This window comes from Phoxinus phoxinus, assembly GCF_949152265.1.
Source record: "Phoxinus phoxinus genome assembly, chromosome: 4".
Classification (NCBI taxonomy): domain Eukaryota; kingdom Metazoa; phylum Chordata; class Actinopteri; order Cypriniformes; family Leuciscidae; genus Phoxinus; species Phoxinus phoxinus.
Window position 1 is genome coordinate 14,131,872 of NC_136879.1, and position 23,171 is coordinate 14,155,042.

General features: G+C 37.7%; 3 protein-coding genes across 3 annotated transcripts in view; 1 reads left to right on the forward strand and 2 right to left on the reverse strand.

The window, feature by feature from the left end:
* The window catches only part of gjd1b (gap junction protein delta 1b), a 34,728-nt gene extending 29,144 nt beyond the window's left edge, over positions 1–5,584 (reverse strand). Inside the window, exon 1 of the mRNA XM_079610707.1 lies at positions 4,721–5,584. Coding sequence (XP_079466833.1) covers positions 4,721–4,791 — 71 coding nt within the window. The 5' untranslated portion in view covers positions 4,792–5,584. The remainder of the gene's footprint in view (positions 1–4,720) is intronic.
* Positions 5,585–11,065: 5,481 nt separating this feature from the next.
* Positions 11,066–21,511, reverse strand: nop53 (NOP53 ribosome biogenesis factor). Its single transcript, XM_079610704.1, has 12 exons — positions 21,263–21,511; positions 20,574–20,650; positions 20,400–20,487; positions 19,279–19,487; positions 19,145–19,200; positions 17,331–17,426; positions 17,121–17,219; positions 12,928–13,089; positions 12,667–12,842; positions 11,519–11,585; positions 11,362–11,438; positions 11,066–11,212 (listed from the first exon to the last, which is right to left on the reverse strand). The coding sequence occupies exons 1-12, from the start codon at positions 21,466–21,468 to the stop codon at positions 11,152–11,154; spliced, it is 1,374 nt and encodes a 457-aa protein (XP_079466830.1). The 5' UTR covers positions 21,469–21,511; the 3' UTR covers positions 11,066–11,151.
* Positions 21,512–22,124: 613 nt separating this feature from the next.
* Positions 22,125–23,171, forward strand: part of atm (ATM serine/threonine kinase) — a 78,321-nt gene continuing 77,274 nt past the window's right edge. Inside the window, exon 1 of the mRNA XM_079609577.1 lies at positions 22,125–22,539. Coding sequence (XP_079465703.1) covers positions 22,468–22,539 — 72 coding nt within the window. The 5' untranslated portion in view covers positions 22,125–22,467. The remainder of the gene's footprint in view (positions 22,540–23,171) is intronic.

The window sequence follows — 23,171 nt, forward strand, 5'->3', positions numbered from 1 at the left end:
CCTTTAATATTCAATCATATTACATAATCAAGTCAGTCACCTTTATTCATATAGATGTAACGCTTAGATCCAATGAAGTCGAAGATGTAACACAAGGTTTAATAGATAAATCCAAATAGACAGCCAACGTGCGAGACAATGTGCTTGTGCACAGACAATAATCGACATGAATGAAAAGGAGGAACTTAAATACACAGTGGTGATGAGACGATGACAAACAGCTGCGATGACTAGTGTCCATGTGGCAGGAAAACAAAGACAAAGAAACAAACGTGATGAATGAAAACAAATGAACAGAACTAAAAAGGGACATGACGTGACAATAGTCATTACAATCACTCGCATTACTGAGGCGACGTGGGTAGTTTTCTGTATGTTTTTGCTGTGAGCCGTTACGACAAGGTTATGGCCGAAGTCAAAGAATGTTAAATAAATTACAATACACATGGACATTTTTAATTCATCTAACAGACGCATTTCTCACACCGTATCCGTAAATATTCCCTGTGAAGACTATAACAGCACAGCCACCTGTCCACCGCACATCTCGCGTTGTCTATTTCAAGATGTGCTTTACTGAATAATAGCTTGTAAAAGATACAGCTGTTCAGAACAAGTGGCAGTCGCCCACATTCCCCCCCCTTCCCTATATATGAGGATTTAATTGAAAACCGTCTCCGATAAACCTCGGAGCGCAGCAAAATAAATCATCTATTAATTATGGAAGGGTTTATTAGGTGATTATATTGGCTCAATGGCTATAAACCTATCTGGAGCGTTTGGGAGTACATGAATCTGGAATTTGCCTAAGGTGTGGTTTTATGATTGCCAGCTAATTTTGTATGTGGTTACTAAGGTGTTTTTGAGCATTTCTCTATGCAGTTTCCAAGGTGTTTGGTGTGGTTGCTAGGAAGATCTGGGTAATTGCTTGGTTGCAAGCACATTTGCAACAAACCAAGGTATCAGTCTGCGGTGCATGATATTTTCCTGTGGCGTAAAGCCTTTTCCCCACTGAGGTATGAAACAAATGCGGTGTAATTGTCTTTTGTTGGACGAAACTCTCTTGTCTTCTACAAGAGTACCCAATTCAGGTTCAGGCAACTGCTGTGGTCTCATTTTCTAAGCCAATTTTAAGCCTTTTTCAAGACGATTTTTGATGTCGTAGAATAAAATATATTGGGCTTGTGTTAACCACAGACTTGTTTACACCTGCTCACTTCCTGCTTTTTCTCTGATTTAAATCCGATTACTCAAAGCTCTTCAGGAGGTGGTCTGAGATGCATTCGAGACGAAACTAAACAAGTGTACATTTTGCTTGTTTGAAACCACATGTGTACATTTTACCCTTTTCCAAAATGTTAAAATATAAATGTGTGAGAACATGTTATAGCCAGACATGCAACATGCAAATGAAACTGAAAGTAAGTCACAGACGCTCAAAACACAATAATCTTCATTAAAAGTAGTGAGACTGAATTATCTAAAGCCGCTCTCTCTCCTATTGTGGTTTTTGATTTTATAAATTAGCTGATGATAAATAAAATTCAGCTCATATCTGTTGTTTTTGTTGACGTGAACTCAGATACAGTGTGAAATAAATGTGCATATAGTGTAGGAATTGATGATCGGATTTATATTTGTTTTTGCGGAGATACACGTGGCCAAGTGGAACCGTTTTAACAAACCAGATAGCCATCCGATCAGTGAAAACACATGAATGGACCAGGAGTGAACAGGCGCTAACTAAAAACCCATTTAAGAAGCCCATTGGCTTTGGGACGATGGAGCCAACAGAAACACGTCACCCAGATAGTGCTTGCTAAGGTGCTTACTACCACAAATCAAAAGAGCGCAAGCAATTTTGTGTCTAAAAGACGTCTAATAGCCGTCCAAACACAGCCCTGACGTCTAGGCTAAAACGAGGAAAAATTTGGGCTGTCAGGACGTCTTAACCATTGCCCAAGAATATACCAGTCATCAATTAGATATCAAAGATATTAAATGAGTGAAGAAATGAAACCAAACACCTTGTAATCACTGTTTACTTTGCTTACATGATGGAATATTATAATCTCACAAGTTATTTTGGCAAAACCGACATGTAACCAAATTCAATGTTATTTTGCTGGAAGTGCAATGCTGGAAGTGTGTTACTAGTGTGTTACTAGTCGGACTATATCGGGTCTATAGTTAACCTAGATGGTGAAATGACGGATATTGCTTGCTGGCACCTTCAAGTCCCTTTGATATTTGGATTCTGGAAGCCAATGGGATTTTCACCTGCTTTATCATCTTCGGGTTTAAATCAGATGTCTGATCTCTTAAAGACATAAAAGTGTCCTTAACGGGTTGCTCGATTCGGGGTAGTCAGTGGCACAAAAGAAAGAGCGTGGCGTCGAAACGCTAAGAACAGTCTTTGGCAACGCCCTCCATATTTACACACATTCATTAACCTCCTCGTAAATGAAAAATACAGAAAACTACCCACATCCCCTCAGTAGTGCCAAACATAATGAATGAAACGGTCCCTCGAGAGTGAGGCATACCCTGTCAAGCGTAGTGCGATTCACCATTGGCTGCCAAGTATCCTGCGCTCGCTGAAGTGTGAGTGTGGGGGCAGTAACTGGTGAATGAGATTTGATAAGGGTAATCATTCATATTCAGCACATCGGCACCTCTATGAAAGTGTCGCTCAATGTCCGACCAGCCAAATCGATGCAATGGCAGGAGAAAATCATGGCAAACGATCATTTTGTCTGGTGAATGAGCGGAGAAAGACTAAATCAAACATCTGCTGCCTTTGAATCGATGTGTAGTCTGAGTTCTGGCGTAGAAATCAACTGCAGATTCATCAAATTTGAGTCTTTTATTGTGTGCCTGCATGAGGTGGAGTCGTCCATTACATCATAGCTTTAGACGGTCGTGACCAATGACGGCCGCTTGATGTGTGACACGCTGTCAGTAGGTGAGTCACCGATAACCTGAGTGCTAAGCATTGGTAGATGCCCGTTTGGACGTCTGAACCATTTCACACCCCATGTCTTCTGCTTGACTGCCTCAATGTACACTCCTTGACAGTGATTGCCTTCGAGATGCATTCAGATGACAGGCGTAGACAAATTAGTGTGTTTCTGAGAAAACTGCATCCGCGATTGTACAGGGCACAGCACAGAAAAGTGCCAAGCTAAAACCACATGTAGCTTTAACAAGCATCAAGCAATGTCTTTTTATAATATATATATGCTTGTTTTAGCTGAACCTGGGACATTTATACCCAAATTACAAAGGAAGAAGAGAGTGTGGGGGGCTAAACTGTAAGAGAAAATGGCATCACGCGAGCAGGCGATGTCACTTGAGGTCTCGCAAGCTTCAGTGGTTCAAACACTGGATCTACTGAAGCTTGAGATCGACCAATAGGAGCTCGCGGTGCCCGCAGGATTAGTTGAAAGCTCAGCCGCGAGGTCATTTCTCTCTTCACCATAAGCCACCGTTATGGACCGATAACCACATACACTGGAGCTTCTTAATCCTGGTCCCGGGGACCCACAGAACTGCATATTGTGTATTTCTTTCTTATTTAATGCTCCTGAAACAAATATTCAGCTCATTAGCAGAGAGATTCATGAACCAAACTTGGTGCGTCAGATAAATAAGACAAGATTTGCAGGGCTGTGGTCCCCGGGAACAGGATTAAGAACCACTGCACAGTAATTCTCATAATCCACCGATTCATCCCATATATATATATATATATGAAGCAAAACCAGTAATATTTATATATTTGTAGCTATATCGTGTATATTAACTTGCATCTGTTACCTTGGAATGATCTGTGCTTTTGTTTTGCAGTGAAGTCAAACCGTCTCTGTGAAGCCATGCCCCAGATATTGCCAGTTTTATCATTTGCCAGATGAAAATCAATTTAGAAAAGTAATAGCACTTCTTATTACTACTTAATAAGCCACATGGTTCTTTCACGTCCATAGCACAGATGGTATGGGACGAGTCACTCTACACTCTGTATAATACTTCAGGTTGAGGACTTTGACAACTCGATCTCATGGGAAAATTTGACTATTTTACGAGGTGGCGATTTTGTACGATACAAACAATGTATGTCCACCCCAAACCGCACCCCTGGACGTAACCGTTAATAGGGGATATGCAGGGCGTACAAATGTGTATAACTGAGATGGTGCGAATTCATACGAATTAGCCACCAATTCGTCAAAATGTAAAATAGTTACGAAGCGCAATGATACATGTTGACATGTTGTGCTGCTTAAACAGAGTAAAGGTCCTTGCACGATGAGTCCGAAATTCTCGCAAGTTAAAAAATAAATACAACCTTGCGTTGTGTCAATCACGTTTACACACTCCCTCCGCAACTTTCGTCCGTCATAAAAAAATTCGGACCGGGTTCGATTTTGTGCGTTTTTCGCATCCGTAGCATTTCATTTTAAGAGGTGTTTTGACAAATCAGAGCCACCGAATGACATTTGAAATTTCGGACTCAGTGTGCAAGGACCTTGCCAGTGTTAATACTCTTCCGAAATCCATCCCATCAATGGTTTTCTTGTAGTCGCCTCTGCATATGAACCCACGAGAGGAGAATGCACAGTATTTTAAACATTAAAAACCAATCGTTAGACCCGTAGCAAAGGTCGCAGTTAATAATCATTTCGTTGAGACCGCTGACGCCGATCATTGCATTTCTTACCTTCCAATCATAGTGGAGTGCTGCTGCACGGCGGCCTCCAGGAGGCGCTCTAGAATGGTCCACTCTCCCATGGCTTTCTGCTGAAGACATCCAGGGATCACCGGACACTATACTGGACCCCGCCGACCCTTCCCGAAGACCCCCGCCGACTCCGTTCCTTCTCTTTGAGGTAGTCAACAGCAACAGAGATGCTTCGGTCCTACAAATAGTTCTGACGATGGCTCGAGAAGACACATGGTTTCCCCTTATCTTCCTTCAACAGTCTCTGTTTACTGGGTTTCTTTCCCTTTTAGGGTTTGAAGGACTCGGACAGCAGTTGAGCATTGAGAGTGCAGAATCGGAGAGCTGTGCCTGTCCCTGGATGCCCTGGTGTCCTCAAGTGCTTCAACTATCTGGACTATCTTTCCCCGCTCCTCAAGCACAGCTGCACGGTCTAAACACGCACGCTCGCTGACAAGCTGCACCTAGCCCTTTTGTTCACCATTAAACACACACACTCTGACACACACACACAATCGTCCTCTTCTTGATCTCTCATAATCCACCGAGCACGTTTTCCTGGCAGTATTGGTCGCACGGACAATCAGACACACACACACACACTCTCCACGCTCCGATTTAAGCACCGCCAGTTGCACATCACACACACATTTGAACAAATCACACTTTCTCTCTGCTTCCTCACTGTTGCTTCCTAATGTTTCTATCTAGGCTTGGCAAGCAGTCTGCATTCTCCCGGTTTCTCCTCCACCATCCCAGCTTCAGTGTCTTTCCTGCATTTTTCTTTCCCCCCCACTGTCAGTTTTCTCTTCCCCTGCTTCCTCGCTCGCTCGCTCTGCCTCTCTCTACCCCTGCTGTCACTATGAGCCACTGTCTTGCCACACTCTCGTTTTCTGCTCTCCCTCCCTCTCTCCACTGGCGTTCTCTCTGTCACTCATGATAGGAGTGTGCCGCCTCCCACCCTCTCTCTCTCTCTCTCTCTCTCTCTCTCTCTCTCTCTCCGTCACACACACACACACACACACACACACACACACACACACACACACACACACACACACACACACACACACACACACACACACACACACACACACACACAGTGCTCTTGAACTGTTGCACGAGTCTCTGCTTCAAGCGGTGTTGCTAACTGATGGCACTCTTTATTTTAACCAGTTCTTCTTTGCATTAACCCTGTTCATTCACCTTTCACTCTACAAGCCTCTTTCTCCGTCTCTCTCTCGTGGGCTCCTGGCTTATGCGTGTGTCCAAAGGATTAGTGGGAGAATTCATCATGCTACCCCTCCTCTCCTCTCCTTTCCTCTCATCCACACGCCACACATCCACCCAAACTCCTATTTCCAATCGCAATCCCATTTGTGTCTCTCTCGCAATGGCGGAAATAGAGGAGTTGAACGAATAACGTGATTTTTTTTAAACGACACATGTTGAAGGCTGATGATCGAAAGGAAATAATGAAAATACAAAAAACAGCTTTACACAACAAAGCAGTATTTAACAGTAGGGCAGCTTTAAGGGCCATTCATAGAGAACGCGTTTTTCTAATTCCAATGCGCTACTTTTCCATTGTTTTTCTATGTGAACACACCCTTGACGGATGTGTGTAACGTTGTGCTAACGTTAAAATCGGTTCAACTTTTAAAAAACGCGTCTCAAGACATTCTACACATTCCCAATTTTACTGCTTTTCAAAGTAACACGCGCTCTTGTGAACGAGCCCTTACACAACAGACCTCTACACAATTACATTTACAATCACAATTACAAAACAGAGCACCTTTACACAACAGTTACACCAGCTTTAAACTGATATGCAGAACAGAGCAGATTTACAACATCTTTACAACAGAACAGCTCTATAAACCTCTACACAGCAGGACAACTTTACAGCACCTTTACGTGACAGAGCAGTTTTACACAACAGAGTAGCTTTACACTACATTTACACAACAGAGCAGTTCTGTAATCTTGCTCTTCTACATAAAGGTGCTGTAAAGTTGTTCTGCTGTGTAGAGGTTAGTAAAACTGTTCCTTACACAACAGAGCAGTTTTATAACACCTTTACACAGCAGGGCAACTTTACACCACCTTTACGTAACAGAGAAGTTTTACACAACAGAATAGCTTTATATCACATTTACACAACAGAACAGCTTTACACAATGGTTACAACACCTTTACACGACAGGACAACTTTACAACACCTTTACATAACAAAAGTTTTACACAACAGAATAGCTTTATACTACATTTACTCGACAGAACAGCTTTACACAATGGTTACACCACCTTTACAAAACAGAGCAGTTTAACAACACCTTTACACGGCAGGACAACTTTACAACACCTTTACATAACAAAAGTTTTACATAACAGGATAGCTTTATATCACATTTACACAACAGAACAGCTTTACACAATGGTTACACCACCTTTACAAAACAGAGCAGTTTTACAACACCTTTACACGGCAGGACAACTTTACAACACCTTTACATAACAAAAGTTTTACACAACAGAGTAGCTTTATACTACATTTACTCGACAGAACAGCTTTACACAATGGTTACACCACCTTTACACGGCAGGACAAATTTACAACACCTTTACATAACAAAAGTTTTACATAACAGGATAGCTTTATATCACATTTACACAACAGAACAGCTTTACACAATGGTTACACCACCTTTACAAAACAGAGCAGTTTTACAACACCTTTACACGGCAGGACAACTTTACAACACCTTTACATAACAAAAGTTTTACACAACAGAGTAGCTTTATACTACATTTACTCGACAGAACAGCTTTACACAATGGTTACACCACCTTTACACGGCAGGACAAATTTACAACACCTTTACATAACAAAAGTTTTACATAACAGGATAGCTTTATATCACATTTACACAACAGAACAGCTTTACACAATGGTTACACCACCTTTACAAAACAGAGCAGTTTTACAACACCTTTACACGACAGGACAACTTTACAACACCTTTACATAACAAAAGTTTTACACAACAGAATAGCTTTATACTACATTTACTCAACAGAACAGCTTTACACAATGGTTACACCGCCTTTACACAGCAGGACAACTTTACAACACCTTTACACGGCAGGACAACTTTACAAGACCATTACATAACAAAAGTTTTACACAACAGAATAGCTTTATATCACATTTACACAATAGAACAGCTTTACACAATGGTTACACCACCTTTACACAGCAGGACAACTTTACAACACCATTACACGGCAGGACAACTTTACAAGACCATTACATAACAGAAGTTTTACACAACAGGATAGCTTTATATCACATCTACACAACAGAACAGCTTTACACAATGGTTACACCACCTTTACAAAACATAGCAGTTTTACAACACCTTTACACAGCAGGACAACTTTACAACACCTTTACATAAAAGTTGTACACAACAGAATAGCTTTATACTACATTTACTCGACAGAACAGCTTTACACAATGGTTACACCACCTTTACACAGCAGGACAACTTTACAACACCTTTACACGGCAGGACAACTTTACAAGACCATTACATAACAGAAGTTTTACACAACAGAATAGCTTTATATCACATCTACACAACAGAACAACTTTACACAACAGTTATACTAGCTTTACACAAAATATACGTTTTACAACATCTTTTCACAGGACAACTTTAAACCACCTTTATGTATCAGAAAAGTTTTACACAACAGAATAGCTTTATATCACATTTACACAACAGAACAGCTTTACACAATGGTTACACCACCTTTACACGGCAGGACAACTTTATAACACCTTTACGTAACAGAAAAGTTTTACCCAACAGAATAGCTTTACACCACATTTACACGACAGATCAGTTAAAACAGAGCAGGTTTAAAACACCTTTACACATTAGAGCAGTTTTACACAACAGAGTATCTTCACAACATAACCGTTTTGAAAGATACACAACTGTTGACTTCTTATCGCGTTGGCTTGTTATCCTGTTGTTTCAGTTTAATCCTCTTGTGACTGTCCACTTTCCCTAATCTTATTTAAAGATTCACACTGATGTGTATGGGCTTTGAAGTTCTCTCAGTTATTACCCATGGCAACAACACTGACTTGTAGATCTGTTTTTAAGGGTTATGAGAGGTATAGATGTAGTTGTAGGGAATAAAGGTGCATCAATACACAACTTCACAATAATTACCCATCAGTCACTGCACATCACCTCAGCACTGCATGAAGTCTGGCCAAACGAGAAGCAGTTAAGGCATTTTTATTGAGTTTAATTTGTTTCAGGTGTGGTTTGATATTCCTGTCCAAATCTAAAACTAGAAATCTAGCATTACTTTGAAATACTCAAGAGACTTTAATGATTTATAACGCATCTATAAATGTATTACACAAGATTCAATTACGGTGTCTGTCATTAACATCCTTCACAGATGTGCAAACATGCATAGGACTTTATCGAGGTGATTCTGGCGTGTGCCACAGAGCAGGATTACTGATGATCCACCGGACAGCAAGGATCAGAGACGATGGCCAGGGTGGGCGTCTCTGTAGGTAAGATTACCACCCATGACTGCATGATAATCAGCTTTGCCTGCGCACTGCTAACAGGGGAGAAGCGATGGGGGAAAAGCCCTCGTTTCCCCGGCAGGGGCCTTAATTAAAGCTTAAGATAATGGGACTGAAACACCCCATCCTCCCCTCCTCACACTCCCCACCCCAGCCAAAAGTGAGACAGTGGTTGTTAAAAATAAGTCTGTGACACGATTAATCGCATCCAAAATAAATGTTTGTTTACATAATGTGTATTGTGTATAATTATTTTGTATATATATATATATATATACACACACATGCATCTATATATTTAAGATTTTTTTAATATATATATATATATATAAAATATTTATATAAAATATAAATTATATACACAAGTATTTCTTAAATATACATGTATGTGTGTGTAATGTGTATTTATATATATATATATATATATATACATACACACAATAATTATACACAGACCACACATATATTATGTAAACAAACTTATTTTCGATGTAATTAATCACGATTAATCGTTTCACAGCCCTAGTTAAAAATTAATTACCTCATTTTGTTGTGTGTAATGCAGTGATCACAAAACATTCAGCATTTTTTATTTTATTGCAACACAATTAAGTGTCAAGAAATGTATTGTACTAGTGTACTTATGCCATTTCTATCTCAATGGCAACAACAGGACAGCTTAAATACTTAAAATACAAATTTTTGTATTAGGCCTATGCGTTTTGTGTAGTTTCAGAATTTAGAATAAGTATGGAAGTATGCAATCCGAAGATCTTTATAACATGTAAACACATTTCAGAATATTGTGTCATCATTTGCTCGCCTTCATGTCTTTCCAAACGTGTTTGACTTCTTTTATGAAACATTCATAAAACGTATTTTGAGATGCGTTTGAGTTTGTTTGTTTATCAGTCCATACAATAGAAGTCAATAGTGAACAAAATGGTTCTTCAAAATATCTTCTTTTGCAAAAGACATTCAGGTTTGGAACGACATGAAGCAGAATTTTGATTTTGGGATAAACTATCCCTTTAAGATTGAAAAGAATAGCATTGTCAGTTTTCAAAACGCCATATAACGTCTCTAAAAATGTAAATGTAAGTGAAAGGTCAAGTCGAATGCATTGATTTGCGAGATTCTCATTCCACACAATGTGATTTGCTGCAGTGGAGACATTACTTCCATATTTCAATACTTTATCTTTTTTTTTTTTTAACTCATTCACAAATGGGTCACAAAAGTTCTTACATTCGTAATAGACATTACTGGCCTTAATTTTAGCCCGTTTAGCAGGCAATGCCTAGAGCAACAAACAATCTGCAGCTGTGCGAGTGTGAGTGTACCGTTTAGTTTTAACTGACCGCGTTCACTACAACTACAATGAACAAAAACACATTTCAACAATAATGATTTATAACAAGAGGTCCAAAAATTATTCATGATTAGCATTGCACATACTATGTAACAATATACTGCATATGACTAATATTTTCTATTGTAATGTCTTTCCAGGGGGGATGGGCTCCCAGCTGAGTCTGGCTCCTGTCAAGGGTTTTCCCCCACAATCCTCACATCTAATGGATTTCCCCCTGGCCACAGTCACCTTTGGCCGACTGGAGGCACTAAAGGATGATTTTCTGAAAAGGTGATTTGCAACAGTGCGCATTGAATAAACAAACACATAAAATTGACTTTTTCACAAACACCACTGGGGCAAGAGGTTGTAGGAATATAACAGCTTTATTTTCTTCTTGCAACATGAATAGCACACCATAATTTGTTGGAGGACTGAGAAACAACTGTGCGGTCACACTATCTCCCTGAAGGCTCTCTTCTCCGAGTACTTCACCTTGTACTTCCTCTTAAACCTGAAAAGAGAATAGGAAAGATTAAAAACGGACACAGAAGAAAATAGGCATTGTAGCCTCAGCTTGCCACAAAAAGCCTACAATTCCACACTAACACTTAATCTTGGCATCCATTTTATACAAATAAAGCAGTAAAACATCAAACTTACTTGGCTCTTTCTCTGGGCTCAATAAGGTTTCTCTTCTGTAAGCTCATAAATCGATCTTTTAGGATGCTGCCCTCTGGCTGCATGACAAGAAACACATGTTATTTCAAATGACATGCAACTGGAAGTCAGTAAGAGATCAACGCAGACACACACACACCTTCAGACTGCGAAGAGAGCCGGCAAGCTCATGGCTAAGCTGAACATCGAGATCAGGTGTCTGAAACCTGCGGAAAATACAACTGTTTTAATAACAATCAAAGAACAAGAGGTTACATCAACCTTTGTGTGTTTTTGTTAAATATCTTTGTGTGCAGGGCACTTTTGATGGATATGGTACAAAACCTGGCTTGCCGATCTTAAACGGCCCTAATGCCACTTCATGCTCTTTTTCAACAGTGTCAGTAACACGTCAGAAAATCTCACCTGGACAGGCGAAACTGTCAGATAATCTCATTGATTTTTTGTGTGAAAACTTTTGTGGAACATTATTTGTGAAATATATGTATATATAATATCACACTCCCAATTCTAACACATGTGACCCAATGTCCTGCAAATTTGAGCAACCCTCAACAAACACACCTAACCAAACAAACTCTTCCCTGTGGTGAAAATCCAGCTTTAATGTTGTTTATATGTCTATGTGGTGTTTTTAATATCCTTTAAGACAAACCATGTGTAGATTCATAAGTCGACAGCATTGCTGAGTATTTTCTCCTTAAAACTGCAGTGAACCAAAGACAGTCTCAAAAACACGGTTTGAAATCGCTGGTGTTTCTGACGTCACACACTACCTTATAACCAATCAGATCAACGTGTGATCATCAACCAGTGGATCTCTGAGCTGAGTGAGTGGAGGCGGGCTCATTTGCATATTCATAGAACCGTGTATACTAAATTAGAAATTTAAGGACATTTGTTTTTAAATATGCAATTTGTATCAAAGATGAGTTTTAAGGGATAAAATGATTGACTACAGGGGGACTTTAAGGATCGAATTTTTGAAAATCAAAATCTGAAGAAGGTAATATAAACTCTGCAGGGCACTGGGTCTCCAGGAGAAGGGTTGAAGACCTCTGTTGTAACTCATAGATCCTCAAATGAACTGAGTTGATCTAATAATACCATAACATAGCGTTGCCTGAACTAAAATCACTCATGTAGGCCTATGCAATTAGGCACCAAACTGTGGTGTGAAGTAGTTAATAAGAATTTCCCATTTCAAGATATTGCCATTGACATCATGAGTGATTCAAAAATCAGACACAGTTGGAGAACAAAAGACAGAAAGTTAAAGAAACGGACTTGAGTCTGCCGAGTCTGCGAGGCATGCTCTTCTGCGCCTCCTGATTGGCCTTGCGCTGAGCCTGCCTCTGTCTGGTCCTCTGTTCCTGCGTCTTCAGGTTGGCACGGATGGATCGCAGCTGGAACAGTTGCTGCTGCTTGTCAATCATTTGACGATCGGCCTTCCTCCGCAACGCCTGTTTAATAAATTAAAGGTTTGAATGTGAATCAAGAGATTCATCCCCAACTTGGTCAAGAGGCAAATCCACTCTGCTTCCTTACCTTGATCCTTTGAGCCTTCTCTTTCCTCCTCTGTTTCTCAGTTTTCTTTTCCTGCGTTGCGGTCGGCCCAATGACTGTGTCTTCGCTGCCCCCTTCTGGCTCTTCCGGTTCAACATCCCCTTCTTCAATCAATCCCTCCACCTGCTCTTTAAAGCTGCTCTCCTACAGAAACACATCTATATTTAGACCAGCATGTGGACACATTCCCATCTAAACCTTGAGTGGAAACAGAGCGCTAGCTTACCTAAGATCCGCACAGCAGCACTGTATAATGCTTGCTTACTATTTATTTATATTATATTATATTTTATATATATATATATATATATAAATAAATATCACTTCATGATTAACATATGCATGGTAGCCACTTAACGTAGTAATTACAATTTATTTAACATTTCATAAAATTATATATTTTTAAATAATTGCTTACATTTTTTACACTTAATGTGATGAGAACAATGCTGATATAAACTCACTCACTTCAAGTTAATCGCATAACACTGTAATATACAGCATTTAATCACGTAACACTGTAATATACAGCATTTAATCTCGTAACACTGTAATATACAGCATTTAATCTCGTAACAGTAATATACAGCATTTAATCACGTAACACTAATATACAGCATTTAATCACGTAACACTAATATACAGCATTTAATCTCAACACTGTAATATACAGCATTTAATCTCAACACTGTAATATACAGCATTTAATCTCAACACTGTAATATACAGCATTTAATCTCAATACTGTAATATACAGCATTTAATCTCGTAACACTAATATACAGCATTTAATCTCGTAACACTGTAATATACAGCATTTAATCTCGTAACACTGTAATATACAGCATTTAATCTCAACACTGTAATATACAGCATTTAATCTCAACACTGTAATATACAGCATTTAATCTCGTAACACTGTAATATACAGCATTTAATCTCAACACTGTAATACACAGCATTTAATCTCAACACTAATATACAGCATTTAATCTCAATACTGTAATATACAGCATTTAATCACGTAACACTGTAATATACAGCATTTAATCTCGTAACACTGTAATATACAGCATTTAATCTCAACACTGTAATATACAGCATTTAATCTCAACACTAATATACAGCATTTAATCTCAACACTGTAATATACAGCATTTAATCACGTAACACTGTAATATACAGCATTTAATCTCGTAACACTGTAATATACAGCATTTAATCACGTAACACTGTAATATACAGCATTTAATCTCAACACTGTAATATACAGCATTTAATCTCAACACTGTAATATACAGCATTTAATCTCAACACTGTAATATACAGCATTTAATCTCAATACTGTAATATACAGCATTTAATCTCGTAACACTAATATACAGCATTTAATCTCGTAACACTGTAATATACAGCATTTAATCTCGTAACACTGTAATATACAGCATTTAATCTCGTAACACTGTAATATACAGCATTTAATCTCAACACTAATATACAGCATTTAATCTCAATACTGTAATATACAGCATTTAATCTCGTAACACTGTAATATACAGCATTTAATCTCAACACTGTAATATACAGCATTTAATCTCGTAACACTGTAATATACAGCATTTAATCTCGTAACACTGTAATATACAGCATTTAATCTTGTAACACTGTAATATACAGCATTTAATCACGTAACACTGTAATATACAGCATTTAATCTCAACACTGTAATATACAGCATTTAATCTCAACACTGTAATATACAGCATTTAATCTCAACACTGTAATATACAGCATTTCATCTCGTAACACTGTAATATACAGCATTTTATCTCGTAACACTGTAATATACAGCATTTTATCTCGTAACACTGTAATATACAGCATTTAATCTCGTAACACTAATATACAGCATTTAATCTCGTAACACTAATATACAGCATTTAATCTCAACACTGTAATATACAGCATTTAATCACGTAACACTGTAATATACAGCATTTAATCTCGTAACACTAATATACAGCATTTAATCTCGTAACACTGTAATATACAGCATTTAATCTCGTAACACTGTAATATACAGCATTTAATCTCGTAACACTGTAATATACAGCATTTAATCTCAACACTGTAATATACAGCATTTAATCTCAACACTGTAATATACAGCATTTAATCTCAACACTGTAATATACAGCATTTAATCTTGTAACACTGTAATATACAGCATTTAATCTCGTAACTGTAATATACAGCATTTAATCTCGTAACACTGAAATATACAGCATTTAATCTCGTAACACTGTAATATACAGCATTTAATCTCGTAACACTGTAATATACAGCATTTAATCACGTAACACTGTAATATACAGCATTTAATCTCGTAACTGTAATATACAGCATTTAATCTCGTAACTGTAATATACAGCATTTAATCTCGTAACACTGTAATATACAGCATTTAATCTCGTAACACTGTAATATACAGCATTTAATCTCGTAACACTGTAATATACAGCATTTAATCTCGTAACACTGTAATATACAGCATTTAATCACGTAACACTGTAATATACAGCATTTAATCTCGTAACACTGTAATATACAGCATTTAATCTCGTAACACTTTAATATACAGCATTTAATCACGTAACACTTTAATATACAGCATTTAATCACGTAACACTGTAATATACAGCATTTAATCACGTAACACTGTAATATACAGCATTTAATCACGTAACACTGTAATATACAGCATTTAATCACGTAACACTGTAATATACAGCATTTAATCTCGTAACACTGTAATATACAGCATTTAATCTCGTAACACTAATATACAGCATTTAATCTCGTAACACTGTAATATACAGCATTTAATCTCAACACTGTAATATACAGCATTTAATCTCAACACTGTAATATACAGCATTTAATCTCGTAACTGTAATATACAGCATTTAATCTCGTAACACTGTAATATACAGCATTTAATCTCGTAACACTGTAATATACAGCATTTAATCTCGTAACACTGTAATATACAGCATTTAATCTCGTAACACTAATATACAGCATTTAATCTCGTAACACTAATATACAGCATTTAATCTCGTAACACTAATATACAGCATTTAATCTCGTAACCCTGTAATATACAGCATTTAATCTCGTAACTGTAATATACAGCATTTAACCCCATTACACTAATAAACTATTTATTTGCATAATGATAACACTAATATACAGTATTTGCAGCTGTATATTACACATTTTTGCAAATACAATTAGTGTTGCCGACTCCAAACCTTTCAGTAAAGAGACAAATGACTGTGCTAACGGAAAGGAGTTCAGGGAACATCCTGTCATGCGCAGATTGGGTAAAGCTGCAGATAAGGAGCGTGGAATGATTAAAGGGAGGTGAAGACGCCCACCATTTCATTTTAATGAATTAGCCGCAAATAAAGGTAATGTTTAATGCTAAATTATTACTCGTTACTTTGTCGAAATAAATGGCGTTGTAACGCAGCACAGTTTAACGTGTTCAAAACACTCATACTGAAAGTACATTTGAAGGTACCCACAGCATTTGCCAAAAGGCTGACTTAATGTTTATATAGAACATATACTGTAATAAGACTTTAATTACACTGCCATAGACTTGTTCAGCCGACCACACCGACATGACACCATTGACGAGCGACAGAATGAGGAAGGACGTTACACTGGTTAAATTTGCTAATTTCTCTGGATTTGAACATTGTTGGAAACATTTGGGATAATGCAAGTACACAAGTGAACAAACTATGTAACACTGTAAAATAAAAAGTTACCACAACATCAAAAAAACACTAAACACAGTGTCTTCTTTACATACGTTACATGTAGTTACTGTAGTAATTACTATAAATTGTGCTTAATTACATGCAACTAACCCTGAACAACACCCTAACCCTTAAGTAAGAGCATGTAGTTACTTATTACTCAATACTTAAAATGTATAATTAAACTAACACCTTAAAATAAACTGTGACTAATATTTTACTGCAAAAATCATACATATTTTGCCTTTAAGGTGGGGTAGAATTAAATGAATGGCAAAACGTCCGTCACCTGATGTACCCCAGTCTGGGAACCCCTGAGTTAAGATGTTAGCATAAGGTTCGTACCTCAGTGGCGATGTCCTCTTTCACAGCCAGCTGGCGTGCCAACCTCTCCTCTGCTCTCAGCTTCTTGACCTCCACTTCATGGGCTTCACGGAGCAGGTCCTAGAAAAACACACACGTTGATTTCTAAACACACAGATGCGACGTAAAAGGAGCAGAACAGTGTTTACGGACGCGAAGAGCTTTGTGTAGCAGAAACATGCTGCATTTTACCTGGTGAGAAAAGAAGTCTGGGTTGTATGAGCCTCCAGGACCAACGACCTCAATTGCAGGAAGAACTGAAGGTTTCTCGTTCAGCCGATCTGGTCTCTTAAAGAGGAAAATGAACAGATTCAGCTCATGAACACAACAGCTGAAGCTAGCGGTCAACACGTGTGGATGGTGTGATCGCTGATACCTTAGAAAACAGTGGCTGGCGGTTGATATAAAGCCAATATTTATGACAATATCACCATTTAATTTAAAGATAGAAAATAACATGCATAATAATTGCTGAAATAAAAGTTACATATTGAATAAATTAATGAGTAAAATAAGAAAATTAATTTGTAAAGTAAACTGATTTACTAAGGTAACAGAATCAAAAAGCTGCTAATCTACAGACCACTTAGGAGAAGACGTCACAGTCACGTCACTGCAGTTGCACACGCATTGTAGTGGCAGAAAAATTGTGGTAACAAGTGGAGGAAAATGGACAAGATGTACAGAATAATGGGGAAAAAATGTCTTGTGCCTCTGTACGTCAGAATCATTCAGAGTGCAAACAAAGATAGTCTTCATTTTTCATAGAACATCGTCAAATACTTTAGACGTATAGACGGCGCACTCGCATTACTTCTGAATGGGAGAAAGTGCTAATATGGGGGAACAAGCGCCGTCTTCTAAATAAAAGAGCCAATCACTGATTGATAAGTCACCACGTCACTGCAGCTGCCGTCAGTTAATATGTTATTCAATGGACTTTATGCACAGCTGCACTACTTCCTGATCTTTAGCCAGCTCCTTTGTTTCCTGTCTGCCATTATTGGACAAACTGATTAATCCAGGTGTGTCTGATTATTGTTGTTGGTCAGGCACACCTGGATTAATCAGTTTGTCCAATAATTGCAGACAGGAAACAAAGAAGCTGGCTAAAGTTCAGGAAGTAGTGCAGCTGTGCATAAAGTCCATTGTGAGCTCAGCTGGCCGTTTTTGAGATTTCAAGTAGACAGGACTTTGTCTTGGATGCCCGAAGTAGCAAATATGGCCACCGAGTGAACAGACTGTCCTTGAAAAGGACTTTGCTAACGTCGAAGACACACTTTGAAGCTAAACGCAGATGTTTATGGTTGCAAAGACTGGACTAATGAAACCGGAAACTAATTAACCTACTATAGTAGATCTACATAATATTCACATATGCAGTTCATAGAGGGCATAATGTATTAGCCCTACAGCCACAGCATGAAATAATATTAATACTATAACATAGATAACATTTAAACCGTTTATCATCTCACAATTCTCTGACAGTTTTCTCACAATTGCGAGTTTATAGCTTCAAATTTTTTATTTATATCACAATAATCAGAACTGCAGTATATAAGCTCGCAATGCTGAGGGGAAAACGTTGGAGAAGATTTTTCTCCTCCGAACTGTGGGATATAAACTTGCAATTATCTTGTTTTATTTTATTTTAGTCCATGGCTTCATAGACTGCTAGTGCAGAACGGTCACAGTTTCCCACGTGACAGGCTCTGCCCAAACACGGCATCACGGTTTACAAACACCAAAATGGTCTTTGGTATTTTTATTTTATATAGGAGTCGGAGGAGCTCCTTGTGCGTCGGAACTTAGGCACTTGAGTTCTCGCGCTGTCAAAATAAAAGTCCCGTTTTTACAAGATTTATCAGTCAAACTGGAAAACCAATAATTAAAAAATGCCAAATATTGGTCAACCACTAGCTACACATCCATAGTCCAAATGACTGTGAATACCTTTCAATGACCACAAAACAAAAGACCACAAATGAACACACTGCTCTCACCTTGACAAGCTTTTTCTTAGTTTGTTCGAGGTAGTAGGGATCGTCCGTCTCTGGCGCTGTTGGACACAGACATTGAGCAACGTTACGCCACTGGTTTACATTACTGACGTATCATAGAGTGTAAAGATACTCACTGCCTGCACTCCACAGGTCATAAAACGCTCTCTCTGGATTGTTATTGGCCACTGGGTTTTCTTTAACGGGCAGCCCAGAGGCAGCTGCAGCTTGTCGGAGTCGGAGAAGCTTTTCTCTTCGTGGCAACACTCCCATGGCCGCCAACCTCGCCGCTTTCTCTGCCATGCGCCGCTGCTTTTTAGCATTGGGCTGCTGGAACGCCAAGACACTGAAAGAACATCAGGAGAATCAGGGCCATGCAAAACTGCGGATACATGGTTTGGAGACATTCAGATTATCCTAACGGTATAGATGGATTTTATAATAATTTTTCCTTAATACTTAATGCCACTATACAGCAAAACCCAAAATATATTAATCAAACAGCTCTATAAAGCTGGATATATAAATATGTCCAACTTTATCCACACACTCACATAATCCGATATATACTATATAGAAAATCTCAACTGCATGATTGTTTAAATGAATTGCAAAATCTAAACTATAATATCATCCATCTCTAAGATATTGCAGACATTATCACCACTATTTTATACAAATAATACCGACTTGACTTTTAAATCTACAGTGAAGACATGATTTGGTGGTAAAATATAAATCTTCAAATCAGCTTAACATCTTCAGCTCATAGTTTTTCATCTGTTATGTCTCATGGCCAAATGTAAAACCTGAAACGTGTTTTAACAACGCCATATTTGATTTGAGAGATCCAGTATAAGTATGGCTTTAAAAGACTTTCGAATATAACGCACGAGTAGTCTGAGACACTTTTAGGGTGAATTTTAAGTAAATATTGGTAATTGTGCATGCATGTAATTTAATTATAATATATAATTTCACTATTATATCATTTATTACAATGTTCTCTAGATATTATGGCATTGGGCAAGAGAAAACAATAAAACAAACACCAAATTAGAGTTTAATAACTGAATCCTGACAATATGCCCTCAGATCCTGGACGGCTGTTCACACAACTGCCATCCAAGCTCCATTGAGTTATCTTCACATTCCCAAAGAAATACTGGGAGCGCAAGGATGAGATCATCAGCGGGCAGAAGAGGATGCAGATCACGGGTCATTTTGAAAGTTAATTTTACAGTCGTGCTGTACTCACTTTTTGGGGGCAGGTATGCGGGAATCCGGCTGAAGAATGAGATCTATCCGTAAAGGTTTGGTGCGTTTACCTTTCTTAACGGTCGTCTCTAATAACAGGAAAAACAGTTATGGATTGGCCAGGGGAAAAAATGACATAGTAGGCTATATAAAGAGAGGACCTTTTTAAACTTACGTGGTTGAGTTTCTTTGTCTTTTTCACCAGTGTCCACAAAGAAGAGAGTGGCATCGGGTTTTTCAGCTATCAACCCCCTATGAATGAAGAAAGGAGAATAATAAATCAGTTTTTGTTCATAATCTCCAGCATCATGAACCGTTGTGCGGTTAAGTGAAAGGTTGGGATATAAAACAATATACATTTTATTATAAAAAAAATGTAATTGTAATTTTCTCATCTTTTTAACAAAATTATGTAGCCAAACAACCAGCCATGCACCAGTAAGTGGAAATCAAAACTAAATCAATTAAAATAAACCATTTGGACTGGTTAGTTACAAAAGGGTGAATGACGGGAAAAAAATACAAAAAACAAATAAATTAGACCGAATATGCAGCAAAATATACACAGGACAGTGCGTGCATTTAAAATTACGCGAATATATAAAAATGCGAATGAAAACATCCAAGACCATGAGCATATATCAATAATACAATATAATGAATCAATGGTTAACTTACGTGCTACACAAAAACAGCCACGTGACGCTAATCAACTCTTTACAACGCACACAGTCTCATATAACCTAAATTAATGTTTTGTATTCTACTGAAACAAAGCAGACTATAGATATAAATATAGAAGTCTAAGAATTTCCATCAATGTTCAACTTTAATGATAATAACCCACATTTACTCATGACTTACCCTGCTGCTTTCTCCTGAAGCCGCACGTCGTCCAGAAACTCCTCCACATCCTGGATATCACTGTATTTGTTCCAGTTCTTTTTCTTATTTTTGTTCACGCGTTTTCGCCGTTTAATATCCGAACTGTTTCCATCCAGACCCGAGTTAAAAGACAGAAACCCCGGCTGAGACGCCGCCATGCGCTTGTTTCTCCTGGCGGCCGCCATGATGGCTGGAAGAAGAAGAAGGAGGAGGAGAGAAATGGGGGAGGAGACTATACGTTTGTGGAATCGACTCATGAATATTTAATTAGGTCACGTGAGCTCTACAAAGAGGGGCGGGGAATCCAAAATGTGGCCCCTGTCCCTTGGGTGGTATCTCTCAGATATAAATGTTGATTTTCCTTAAAATTGTCTATTAAATTATTTTACAATCCTTACTTATAATATATATATATATAAAGATATTATATAAATATATTTCCATATATTTATATGGTGAAAATATAATGAACAATATATGAAATAATATATCGCTATTTAAAGTATTGAATAATACATAAGGAATTGAAACTTTTCATATGTTGAAAAAATAAGTTTACTCTAAAATGTAGCCTATTTAGTTGAGTTTACATAGGAAAAATGCGGGAAACGTTTTACTCTAAGTTGCAATTTTTTAATACAAAGACATACACAAAAAGTGTCAGGACAGTGATAGACTGTGTATTTATTTTTTTAAACTTAACAAGAACATTATTTACTGGGTAGTACCTGTGTAAGATTTTTAAAACTTATTTCCTTTATTTTATTTTAGAAGTTTTATCTAAGTCTCACACTGAGTCAGCGCGATGTGATTAATATTCATGAGCGAGTACTACCTCCTCCAGCCCTCAGATGGCAGTAATGAAGCTCAGGCATCGTGAGTGAGGATGAAGAAGAGCTGAAGCCCGCGGTACCGATGGTGTGAGTGAGACGCATGGAAAACAGGGGAAAAGAAAGTTGAAGAAGAAGCGTATGTTTGGTAAATAAAGTACTGTAAGCAAGCAGACATATAGCAGAGAAGGCTTATTCTTCTTGTATTGAATATATTGCATATGTACGCCGGATTATCAGTGATATGATGATGCTCTCGTGCGCAGATAACAGCGAGATGTAGAGTTAAATACACACTTGTCACACTGTACACACTCCCAAAACACACAACCGATGACTTTCCTCTGAAACACAATGAGTCTGGCTCTGCACGAGCTGCTGGTGTGCTGTCGGGGACTGGAGAATGAGAAAGCCACAGAGAGGAAGGTGTGTGAAACATCTCTTTTCTTATACAATTATTAATATTCATTATTCAGTATTATGTAATGTCATAATCAATGACCTGAGGATTGACATTCACCTCAACTTCAGACATGCCAAATCATTTTTATGATCAGCCAATAAAACATCAGCGTTATATTGAGAATGGCTTTTAAATTCAATTTCTGAATATGAATTTAGGAAGGAAAGTCGAGATTTAAATTGAGTAATCATTGTAAGAGATTAATGAATTACTCATTCACTTATAATAACAACATATGAGGTACACTGTAAAAAAATTATTGTTGGTTTAACTTAAAAAAGTAAGTTACCTGGTTGCCTTGTTTTTTAGTTCATTAAAATATATATTTTTTAGTTAATGCAATGAAGGAAATTGGTTCAATTAATAGAAACTCACAAATATTATGTTATCTGAACCACATTAATTATCTAAGTTGATTTGACAAAAGATAAAAAGTTGTGATAGGTAAATCATGAAAATATTTCAGTTCAGTGAACTGTCAGAAACCCTGGATGATATTGATTATGAATATTTAACAATGATACCTATATAGAAATTTAGATGTAACTTTAGATGGTAATGTTTTCGGTGTTTGTTTTTTATATTTAGTGGACAG